This window comes from Petromyzon marinus, chromosome 21 (assembly GCF_048934315.1).
Source record: "Petromyzon marinus isolate PM22_M1 ecotype Great Lakes invasive population chromosome 21, UKy_Petmar_22M1.pri1.0, whole genome shotgun sequence".
Classification (NCBI taxonomy): domain Eukaryota; kingdom Metazoa; phylum Chordata; class Hyperoartia; order Petromyzontiformes; family Petromyzontidae; genus Petromyzon; species Petromyzon marinus.
Window position 1 is genome coordinate 12,123,343 of NC_133687.1, and position 12,646 is coordinate 12,135,988.

General features: G+C 47.7%; 1 protein-coding gene across 1 annotated transcript in view; it reads left to right on the top strand.

The window, feature by feature from the left end:
- The window catches only part of LOC103091832 (scavenger receptor cysteine-rich domain-containing protein DMBT1), a 71,148-nt gene that overhangs the window by 24,174 nt on the left and 34,328 nt on the right, over positions 1-12,646 (top strand). Inside the window, exons 3-13 of the mRNA XM_032957929.2 lie at positions 1,023-1,058; positions 3,048-3,359; positions 4,158-4,172; positions 5,302-5,319; positions 7,867-7,887; positions 8,769-8,891; positions 9,761-9,802; positions 10,580-10,696; positions 11,196-11,219; positions 11,535-11,576; positions 12,360-12,476. Coding sequence (XP_032813820.2) covers positions 1,023-1,058; positions 3,048-3,359; positions 4,158-4,172; positions 5,302-5,319; positions 7,867-7,887; positions 8,769-8,891; positions 9,761-9,802; positions 10,580-10,696; positions 11,196-11,219; positions 11,535-11,576; positions 12,360-12,476 — 867 coding nt within the window. The remainder of the gene's footprint in view (positions 1-1,022; positions 1,059-3,047; positions 3,360-4,157; positions 4,173-5,301; positions 5,320-7,866; positions 7,888-8,768; positions 8,892-9,760; positions 9,803-10,579; positions 10,697-11,195; positions 11,220-11,534; positions 11,577-12,359; positions 12,477-12,646) is intronic.

The following is a 12,646-nucleotide window of genomic DNA, read 5'->3' on the forward strand; positions in this document are numbered from 1 at the left end:
CGGGAGATAATGACAGGGGTATCAGTTGTGAGTGCAAATGGACTGGTGGCCACGGGAGGTAATGACAGGGTTATCAGTTGTGAGTGCGAAGGGACTAGTGGCCACGGGGGGTAATGACAGGGGAGTCAGTTGTGAGTGCGAAGGGACTGGTGGCTACGGGCATGTTCGAGAAGGGAGCGTGGTCAGGTGACGGAAGAGGACGGCGGAGTCTGCCGGTGGAGCGAGCGTCCAGAGTCAGCGAGAATGATCGAGAAGGGGGGTGTGGCCTCGTGTTGGTATGTAAGGGGGAGATGCGCGGGAGACTCGAGGCTGTTGCAGTGGGATCTCTGCCTCATTTCAAGTGAACGTGTCTTCAATAAAGTGCCATCTCAAGAGAAGTGTGTCAAGTCGTCATTACATTAGCACCAAACAAACACATGATGGGAACACTGCAAAACTATACATGCCGCACTTTGTCTATTTACTGCTGGATGATGAGAGCCTCCCCGCGTGAGTCAATGCGATTTGGTAAAAGTGTGGGCTCTCAGTACCGGGGTTCAGATATCACCGCTACTCATGCTATCCGTGGATGGGAAATCGATATTAGAGCTGTAATCAAATCGTACGCAAGATTAAGAATGAATTGCTTGGAAAATTACAATCGCACCGTCAACAAATGCTGCATTGGGTGTGTGGGGGTGGTCAACTGCTCAGGGCCGATGTGCGTCAGTCGGATCTGCAGTGGTGTACTGTAGTAGCTAGGGCTTTCCAAAGGGGGGGGGGGGGGTGGTGCGGGGTCTAGGGCGGCTTACACTGTGCCCCACCCCCCACGCCTTCAAACTAAACCGGAAGTATTTCATCTGACACCATGACGTCGAAGCACGCCCCCCCCCACCCCCAAAATCGCGGGGCCCGGGGCGGTCGCCCAGATTCGCCGTACCCTAGGGACGGCTCTGACTCTAGCTTCTACCTTGTTTCCTGCAACCGGGTTTTTGCGTGGTGACGGCTCTTCAATGTCTGCGTGTTTTGTTTTTGTATTACAGCGGGCACAGAATTGTCACATGTCACTCATGAAGCTGGTACGTAACTCTCCTTCTTGCAAAATCTAGACACATTTCCATTTCGCAAAACGTAGACACACTTGTACCATTCGTGTTCTTAATAACGCAACATTTTCATAACCAATTTCATGTCAACAAGTGGTTTAAACCTACACGTGCTACGTACAAGAGTATACTCTTTGTTTTTGAAGATCACTGAGCAGCAACGCTATTGCTGGCTTCGATCTTCTGCAAAGCTTCTGGGGCCACAACCCTAAACTGCATCCAATGCACAAACCAAGGCAACAGCAGCAGATAATAATAATATTTATGTGCCAGATTTTTCAGACAAGTCAGCAACTCAGAGGCTCGGAGCCAACCTCAGGGCTGCTCGAAAGCCCCGACCCAAACAGATGTTTCTTGAAAGTCAGAGTGCATTTGATGTTGCGGATGTGCAAAGGGATAGAGAGTTCCACAGCGAGAGGGGCGACAGCAGAGAATCGACGTGAGGCTGTAACAGTTCGAGACCTTGGTGTCCGAAGCAGATTTTGAGCGACGCTGCGTAGGGTTCTACCGTGTGATTCGGCGCAAGGCGAGAGTAGTGAGGCCACGTATGCTGGGGAACCGGTGGTGAAGGTTCGATGACAAAGGCAGGCGATTTTATCATTTGTCCTGCTGGCAAAATGGAGCCAATGATGAGTACGGAGAGCGTTGGCCGAGTCGAGCGGTAGATGATGGACAACGAGGACGACACGATCAAGGTCGTTCAGTAAGCGTTGCAGCTGGAGGTGATGCGGATAGCGAGCGATGATGTTGACGCGGAGACTGTGGTCACCAACCGGAACAGGACCACGGAACATCGAACTTAGACACAATCAGTGCACCATTGGCAAATGCAAAAGGAGGCATTGACTCAATCGTCGACATCAACACCGGCCATAGGAAGAAGCGGCAGCACTCATGAGGAAACAGCGGGGCATGCGCCAGAAGCACCCCACGTTGCATGGATGGCTTTCACAGCTCTGCTTCAGTCGCTTTCTTTTATGAGCCTCAATTTGGTCTGAGGGGCCGTCTATACATGACGTCACGCACCTGGGGGGGGGGGGGGGGGGGTGGGGGTTAGACATTTGTGACGATGTGTGACGAGGAAAGGGGGAGGGGGGGGTTGAGAAATGTGACGTCACATCAAAATGCGCAACTTTAAATATAGACAACACGTTCTACTTAATTAAATAGACTTTGTAATAAATGTTTTCTCCTACAACATCACAGTGCAGCGCCACATTAAATGCGCACTACAATGACAATCGTTTAAAGCAATTTGAAGCATGTTTTATTTTGGGGGGGGGGGGGGTGGCAGAGCTTTGTGACGTCATATTTGAGGGTGGGTCTACCTTTTTGTGACGCCGTGTGACGAGGGGGTGGGGTAAAAAATCGTCCAAAATCGCGTGACGTCATTTATGGACGGCCCCTGAGCCCGCTTTCAATTATTCAATCAGTGATCACTTTCAAAGCTTCCTAACGAATTGAACAATTGTTATTCTTTCGAATGATGCCAGCAGTATGTTCAGGAGCTCAATGACAATGTTGAGGTCTGCTGCTGCTGCTGCTGCTGCCGCTGCTGGTCACGACGTCTGAGAGAGCTCGTCTCGTTTTGCTATTCTTCCTCCTCATCCGCTGAAGGAGCGCAGACTACAGTGGTCTACTACAGGTCCATAGTTTGGGTTGTGTGGACCCTATAGTAAACCAACACCACTACTCGCAAAAACTGCACTCACCGTGGAAGCTCACAGGCAACCCGTCCGCATTAGTGACCAGTGCTCACCAACAGTCGCTCACACTCACCAACACTACCACCAGAAGGCCTCACCAACACTCACCAGCACGGACTTGGCCCCCTGATTCAGCACTCTCACCATCACCCTCGTCGTCATCATCACCGAATCATCTCGATCGTGACGAATCATCATCATCATCATCTTTGTCTCTTGACGCACCTTCCGCGACCCCCCCCCCCCTCCCCCTCAGACTTACCGGTCCGGCTAGTGCAGGGTGGCTCGTGCTCCGGCCGCGTGGAGATCCTCTACAGCGGGCGGTGGGGCACGGTGTGCGACGACAACTGGGGAATTGAAGACGCGAGCGTGGTTTGCCGCCAGCTGGGCTGCGGTTACGCCGTGTACGCTCCGACCCACGCCCGCTTCGGCATGGGCTCGGGCCCCATCTGGATGGACGAGGTGTACTGCAGCGGCTCCGAGTCCTATCTGTCGCACTGCCTTTTTAATGGTTGGAACAGCCACGACTGCAGCCACGGAGAGGACGCATCCGTCATCTGCTCACATGGTCATTATGATTTTTTTGATTCGAAGCTTTCGTCACTGCAGGAAATCCATGCTTTCTTTGGTTCTTTCGGTAACGTCACGTGGGTGGATAGAAAATAAATAAATAAATGAGACAAATCGCGACGTTTCGCACGCAACACAAGCGGTCGTGATCAGGCGACCGGTTGTGTTTAATTTTATTTCTAACCACGTGACTTTACCGAAAGTGCCAAAGAGAATGTCGTTATAATTAATACGCTCGTCTCGTATGCTGCCTTCGTGTTCCGTGTGGGTGCGGGATGTGTTTTACGGACGTGTTGATGGGAATAATAACACGAGGGTCGGGTGGAGTAAGAGGGTTACGTGGGGGGAAAATGGCCGCTCGTCCTCGTGCTGACAGAAGTAACGTCATCAGCCATGATCAGGTTGAGGTGCAGATTGGCAACCTCCTCTCGGGGATCCCCCCCCCCCTCCCTCTGCCGCTGGTGTCTGCAGCTCCAATGAACAAAGACAAACATGGCCTTTTAGCCCACGTAGGCATCTTACCCTAGCCTACGATAGTAATGGGGGGGGGGGGGGGTGGAACGGTTTTGCAACAGACTTAAAACAGTGATGTTATTCCAAAGAGTCAACTGTGTGTGTGATGAGCGCGGTGAATTTGTGATGGCCTGGACTTATACGAGTGTGCAATAATGTTCGGACTTACAAAAAAAAACTCATTCGAAATGAGCTTCACGTTGTGTGCGTTACCATCGTAATCCCCGTGTTTTGTGTTTCTGTCTTTTTACAAATCTCTTCACCATTCTCTCATCCGGAGCAGATGCCGGTAGCTACGGTAAGGAGTTTCTGTTACCGTGTGAAAAACCTGACGCGATTTTCTTTTTTACGCCAGAGGCGTTTTTTTTTAACGTGTTCACTTTGTACCTAAGCGGGTAGCATCGCGATGCTGTTTAGAGACGCTTACCACATGTCATTGTGAAGCTTATTGTAAACCGAGATCGTTCAAGGCCCTTTTGCTCATTAGCTGGGCGATGGTGGCTATGCCGTGGCCCGTAATAGCCCAGCACTGTGGAGGCGAGGGTTAGTGGATCACTGCATGAATATTGTGAAACTCCCTTTCCATGGGTGTCGGAGGTGCCATTCCCTGGCTTTCCAGAAGCTAAAGTGTGGAATCTTACCTGTTTCGTCTGTAAGGGATTTAGTGCTTCCCCCTCACATGCGTCGGTTTCTTCCTGGTGCTCTGGTTTCCTGCCACATATAAACACTCGTTCATCGGTCGATAACACCTTATTATGTAGAGGATTGCAGAGCTTCGGCAATTGTTGGCTGCTGGCTCACCGCGTGGCTGCTTTTCCAACTTGCCTGTGGTTCCTCCTCGCATTCGGCAAGAGTAAGCAAATGCTATCCGGCGCGTTCCAAGCTGAAATGATTACAGCAATGATCATTAGGAGACACGAATTGCGATCGTACCGGTGGTGCAATGCACAATGCATCTCTTAAGCTAAATCAAAACGTGCACCTGATCGCGTGTGTGCGCACGCTCTTCGATCTTATTACTCGATTCGTATACTTTGCACGGAAAAGAGACCTCGTGTCGGTGGAGGCCCGCTAACGCCCTCCGCAACGTTGAAAGGGATGACAATCGATGAGAATTGGGAGAGGGGAGCGGTGGGTGGTGGCAATCGTAAAATTGCAAAACACTAGATATTGGAAATCCTTATCGGCGGCGCGGTGGGTCTCACGGGTGCGTGTAAACCTTCTACATAATGTATGGTGGGCCTTCGTCCATGCGAATGTTGAAATTCCACCACCGGTTCTAGGCCAGCATGGAGATGAATTCTTCTCGGCGTTTGTATAAGCACCTTGACAATGAATTGACTGCAAGACACGATAACACGATGTATACATTATTGACACGTGTATGCATGTGCGTGTGTTTTTATTTCATACGTGCAATCCATCAGGAACCACCGTCGATGCCGGTAAGATGTTTAAACCTGCTTCTTGTGACGTAGGCTAAAGTAACGAAAGAAAAAGTTCGTTGCTGTCTGCAGTAAATGTGTTTTTACCCAAGTCCCATCGGCCTCTTTGCCTTGTGACGTAATCGGAGTGCACCTATAAAACACACGTGGCAGTTGTGCATGGATTGATATATTAAGCCATGCAGGACATGCATATAATACTTTACGCATGGAGGCAGTTGAATGAAGTTTAAATTGATACGGTATTTGTATTGGGTGACGTTGTATCCCCTCTCGACTCTTGCTAAGGAGTCTGACTCTCTCGTCCACACGCCCGTTCGCCATGCTGCTTGGAGGGCAAAGAAGCGTCGGTGCCAGATGCAGGCGTCACGATATGGCAATATGACGATATATTATCGATGTACGACCGACGATAATCATAATCGCATCACGATCATCTTTAAAATAGATTTTTTATACTTTTCAAATATTTAATGTTCGGAGTGATTCGATGGAATTGAAATGACGACGTCTTACTTGTCGGAGATGATGTCATTATTTCCAGCATGTGCATTATAAGCGGTATATATTGCCACGTTATGTATAACGTATTAGAATACTTATAGGAAGCTAAAGTTGAGTGAACCTCACCGGAGTAACTTATAAGCCATCTTTATTCGTACTGGAAGTACATCAAAAAGTCCCTTTGCCTCACTCACTCTTTAATATTTTCATACTGTAGTCCCTTTCCTATTTCATTATTATAATATTAAACATTTTCCAATTTCTGGGTGGTCACTACAGATGCGTGCATCTTCTTGTCTCTCAACGTTATTTCAAGCTTGCACTTCTCCATGCTATTTTATTAAGCGCAAAAAAAGTGCAATACAATATTACAGCGATCCTGATTTGAAGCTTTCGTGACTGCAGGAACCCATGCTCCTTGGTTCTTTCGGTAAAGTCACGTAGATTGATTTTATTTTATACCTGCGTGACTTTACCGAAAGCGGTCAATCACCGGCGTGTGTATTGCCTCTTTGCGATGCCCTTGCCGGAGCAGGATATATTACTGCAGTGACGCCGACACAACTTTCTTTATTATTAAGAACCTTTATTTTATTCGGACAGAGCTCTTCTTTTCTCGGCCGGGGCTTCGGCTCTTGATGCTTGGACTTCGTCTTCTCTCCTCCCCTCGTGCCTGTCCCCTTTTGTGTCCTCCGAGCTCCCTTAGGGGCCCACCCATTGAGTAGGTACGCAAAAATCTGTCAAAACGTGACCCCTCCACCCCTCCATGTACGCACGCAGACTTTTTACAGCCCCCCCCCCACCACCTGCATACGTACGCCTGACGCACCCCCCCCTCCCCCCCGAATCCTATAGAACGGCCGATATTTAATCCACGCAGAAACGATCAAGGATTAATAATAATATTTAACGCGTTTAAGCAAACAGATAGTCCACCGCCGGACTATCTAACTCATTTGAAGGCCAATGTAGACAAATTATTATCGAGGCTTCACCCCCCCCCCCCCGTTTCCTATGCGTGCATTGTCAGTAGACCCCCCAATACACAGGCGTACGCATTTGGGTTACCCTCCCTCCCCCCTCCATGCGTACGTACTGAGTGGATGGCCCCTTACTGGAAGCTTCGCTCACCCCACTCCCTTCAGCCAATCCTCGTCCGCCTCCTCCTCCTCCTCCCAACGGTTGTCAACCGTCGCCACTACGGTCAACCCTCGTTTCCCGCCTTTCACGTTTGAATCTCTCCTCCAATCCCCTTTGAATCTCTGATCCGAAGCAATCGTCTTTGAGGCCCTCCCTGCACCAATCAGTGGCCTTGATTGACTTGGTGACCGCCCGTTCACGCGTGCGCTTGTGTCACAGGGTAAGTGGTCTGTGACGTCGCTCATTGCGCGACTTCAGCCGCTAAGATCTCACGCACGCGGTGGCGACACACCGCATGCCCAGCAACGCTCACAATTGCATCAGTCCCCAGGCTAAATTTTTGCAGTTGCAGCTTAGCATTCTAAACACTATCCAGCTAAGGTTTAAAGAGTTCCACTCGTTAGATCTGGCCTACCGTGTGTGGGAAAATGTTTTTGAATTATTATTCTTCTCAGGTGTATATATATATATTATTAATGTTCCTTTGTTGTGCGTTTTAAATGTGTGCCGTTATAGCGATATAAACAAATACGTTCTTTTGTGCCCTCCAGTTGACTAAATTTTGACCAGCCTGGCTCCAAAAAAAAACAAAAAATGCAAAGGAGGAGGAACAATAAATCTCGTAAAAATTATCCAATGTGAACGAAACTTTGGTATGAAGTCGTGTTGCTGTTTTGCACTTGCCCTATGGAGTTGATCAAAGGGTTTGCCAGCGCCTTCCCCTGCAGAGCCGCTATCCGATCACCGTTGTCTCATTGCTGGCTTCGGACGAGCTGCTTCCTACGCAGCTGGCACAAAGCACTGCCTTAACCATCACTAACTACATGAAAACGAGGACAAATGCATGTTTGGAAGTGTTACAGATCCTATGTATAATGTGTCTTCCCTGTCTTTTTTTTACAGGACCCACAACTGGCTATTACGGTAAGATATGCTGTTACAGATCCACAGAGTGCTATCGGATTGACTCCCAAGAGACGTAGGTCTCGATCAGTGTGTAATTATTTTGGTGGTTTTTGTTGTGGTTGTGGTTGTGGGACATGCTGCTGATGTAATCACATGCACCAGGTTGCTCATTCAGCCTAAGTTGACCTAGGGGTGGCCCCAAGAGTATGACCTTTGATGGTGCATTAGGTGATGTATCATCATTTACAAAATAAAAATTTTCGCTGTCAGCATCATGCCACTCATTTTCAGATGGGTCATACTCTTGGATGTTTAGCTAACACTAAAAACAATGCCAATTATCCAGGAATACCTCACTAAGTCTCATGAATCGTTTTTAGAAGGGTACCTCGAGGTTCAGTGAAGCTCTGCTGCCAGGCAGAGGGCCTAGTCCATAAACCGTGGGTTGTGAGTTTGATTTCCGGTTGGGAAATGGCTTGGCTCGCCATCCATCCAGGTTACAAAAAGGAGTACCACCTTGTGGCAATACAGCAGTGGGAAGTGTCGTCCTATGAAGAGATTGTTCTATTTCAATTAAAATGTTTTAATAAATACATGTTGGAAGCAATTAATATATTTTAAGTTTATCATCCTTGCATTACAATATGTAGAGCAGTTAATATTTTGATGGTATCATGTGGTAATGCTCCATCACATGTTTAAAATCTACTACACAGCGAATATTGAACTGAAGCTTGACTTTAAAAAAATGGAATCGCAAATCAAATCGCAATATCTGTCGGAAAAATCGCAATTAGAGATTTCCCCAAAGCGTTCAGCCCTGCCTCCAACAACAGATATGAGCACAAGGGCACAAGGCATCGCGATGAACGACACGACGAGATTGTGTTTCTCTGCAGGGGCGTGCTACTCACACCCGTGTCAGAACGGGGGCAGCTGCACGAACCTTCCGTACTACCCCTACTACCGGTGCCACTGCCGCTCGTCCTGGACGGGCACCAACTGCGAATACTACTACCACGGTGAGAGGGCAGTGCCTGCCCTGCATCGTCTGCTGCCCTTTGCCGCACACGCCGAAGTGTAAATGCAAGCGCCGCTACACACATTCAGGCTTGCCATGGGGTACAATCATCATCATCATCAAACATGATTTACCCAATGCTGGTTTAAGGCCTCCAAGCCATCGCTATCTCTCATGGTCTTGCGATGCAACAATCCAGCAATCTCCCACACGCGAGCCAACTTCGTGACTATCTCAACTGTGAACGTTCTCTCGGCCATCATCTTTTCCAGAAACATGTCCTGCCTAAGCACATTTGATTGGATGCATCTTAAAGATTTACCCACAATTTACTCAATGTACCTATCAATCATCGCCCCCTACTGGCAGACTAATTCCGCAGGTCACCTGGTTGAATAAAATAACCAAAAAAAACTTTAAACACGCTTGCAATGTCGTCTCATCTATGCGTGTCTCTATCAGTGTAATTCCAAGTGATTTTAAATGTGAAAAGTACAGGAGACGATTCCACCAATATTCACTGGTGTGTTTTTATCTCTACGTCTACACCTGGTAAGATCTCACGCACGGTGGTGACACGCCACACACAAGCCATCTAAATCACAATAATCCCAAAGATGCATTGTTGTTTTTTGGAAATTAAACGTTTTCAGATAATCTTGTAAGAGGTAATGAGCTAGGTCTGTCTGTCCTAACCCATTTACTTTTCTTACGAGTCAATATGATGTCTGTCAGCTCGTGTATATCCGTTGATCCATGTGCTCCTTTTCCTGTGTCAGCATAATTGCAGCATGCAGAAGGGTACCGTACTATATTGCATTGGTAATCTCTTCCACGCGTTTCTCTTTCACATGCCCTCTCTGCCATCAGAATCAACTACTCTACCCGGAGCAGAGGATACGACCCACTCTAGTGAGTGCCCTCTCCTCCAGCGCACAGACACCGTGGGTGTCGTGGGTTTTCGAGCACCCCACAATGTTTAGATGTGGATAATACACGGAGGGGAGTAAACCCCTCATGTGTGATTGTGGCTGTTCATCATAAAGAGTTTTCTGCTTGAGTTCTTCCTTACATGCCCTGATCCATAAGGGCAATTTTAGGGCATTCGTTCCATTTCCCGTTGAAAATATTTATTATCACCCCCCTCCCCCTCGGCACAAAAATCTGAACACTTTTGATTCAAGCTGCGTCCTCGTGGGCAACGGAGGCAGCAACTTCCAATCAGACAGAGATCACGTGACTCCTACAAAATGGCGGCTTACAAATCCGGCATGAGTGGGATCTAGTGTCTGTAGTCCAGATGGATGGAACATAATTTAATGCATGCTTTTTCGATGAGTAATGTATTGTAGTGAGTGAGCGATTGGCTGACTGACTTGTAATAATGTATTGTGCAAAACAATGACTTTAACCTAACTTGTGACTAGTCTTAGGCCAACCCCAATCCCTCATGAAGTAGTGACTAGTACTCGGCTGACCCCATCCCTAATGAACTAGTAACTAGTACGAGGCCTACCCCATCATAATCAACAAGTAACTAGAACTTCGTCTACTTCTTCCCTAATGATTAGTGTTAGACCTACTCGATCCCTAATGAATTAGTACTAGGTCTACTCCATCCCTAATCAACGAGAGACCACTACTAGGAAGCCCTGGCACGTGACGTGATGAGAGTTTGTTTCTCTGCAGGTGTTTGCCAGCGGAACCCATGCCAGCATGGCGGAACCTGTGTGGAATATTGGAACTACCCCTACTACCAGTGCTACTGCCCCTCGTACTGGTGGGGTACCAACTGCGAATACTACGGTGAGAGGACAGAGCCTGCCATGCATCGTTTACTGCTCCTGTGGCACATGTCCTGGTGTACATGTAAACATCAATCACACCGGCAGCCACGCACGAATTACAATACAACCATCAGCCATTATGTCTCCGCTGCTGGATGAATTGCTCCCAAAGTCTTAATCACTTTCCTGCTATGTAACAATTCACGAAGCTCCTACGCATGAGCCCATTTAATTGCTCCATCTCCTTTGGCTGTTAATCGTTTAGTGTGCCCTCATTTGACTGACAATTTGTCATTAGTCTTGACGACCTCCTATAATTCCTTTCAGTGATGTGCCTAAACCCATTTACTTCACGTTAACAGTTGATATTGTCTCTAACTTGTGTACGTTCCTTGATCCATGAGTTCCTCTTCCTATCTATTTGTGTAATTAACAGCGTGCAGAAACTTGCCGTGCAGTGTGACATTGGTAATCACTGGCGCATGTGTTTTTCTTTCACATGCCCTCTCGGCCATCAGGAGCACATTCTACGGACGCACCTGGTAAGATCTCGCACACTGTGTTGGTGGTACGCCACACACAAGCCATGTCAATCACAATAATTCCAAAGATTCATTGTTGTTTTTTGGAAATTAAACGTTTTCAAGATAATCTTGTAAGAGGTAATGAGTTAGGTCTGTCTGTCCTAACCCATTTACTTTTCTTAGGAGTCAATATGATGTCTGCCAGCTCGTGTATATCCCTTGATCCATGTGCTCCTTTTCCTGTGTCAGCATAATTGCAGCATGCAGAAGTACTATATTGCATTGGTAATCTCTTCCACGCGTTTCTCTTTCACATGCCCTCTCTGCCATCAGAATCAACTACTCTACCCAGAGCAGAGGATACGACCCACTCTAGTGAGTGCCCTCTCCTCCAGCGCACAGACACCGTGGGTGTCGTGGGTTTTCGAGCACCCCACAATGTTTAGATGTGGATAATACACGGAGGGGAGTAAACCCCTTACGTGTGATTGTGGCTGTTCATCATAAAGAGTTTTCTGCTTGAGTTCTTCCTTAAATGCCCTGATCCATAAGGGCAATTTTAGGGCATTCGTTCCATTTCCCGTTGAAAATATTGATATTTATTATCACCCCCCACCCCCTCGGCGCAAAAATCTGAACACTTTTGATTCAAGCTGCGTCCTCGTGGGCAACGGAGGCAGCAACTTCCAATCAAACAGAGATCACGTGACTCTTGCAAAATGGCGGCTTACAAATCCGGCATGAGTGGGATCTAGAGTCTGTAGTCCAGATGGATGGAACATAATTTAATGCATGCTTTTCCGATGAGTAATGTATTGTAGTGAGTGAGCGATTGGCTGACTGAATTGTAATAATGTATTGTGCAAAACAATGACTTTAACCTAACTCGTGACTCGTCTTAGGCCTACCCCAATCCCTCATGAAGTAGTGACTAGTACTCGGCTGACCCCATCCCTAATGAACTAGTAACTAGTACGAGGCCTACCCCATCATAATCAACAAGTGACTAGTACTTCGTCTACTTCTTCCCTAATGATTAGTATTCGACCTACTCGATCCCTAATGAATTAGTACTAGGTCTACTCCATCCCTAATCAACGAGAGACCACTACTAGGAAGCTCTGGCACGTGACGTGATGAGAGTTTGTTTCTCTGCAGGTGTTTGCCAGCGGAACCCATGCCAGCATGGCGGAACCTGTGTGGAATATTGGAACTACCCCTACTACCAGTGCTACTGCCCCTCGTACTGGTGGGGTACCAACTGCGAATACTACGGTGAGAGGACAGAGCCTGCCATGCATCGTTTACTGCTCCTGTGGCACATGTCCTGGTGTACATGTAAACATCAATCACACCGGCAGCCACGCACGAATTACAATACAACCATCAGCCATTATGTCTCCGCTGCTGGATGAATTGCTCCCAAAGTCATAATCACTTTCCTG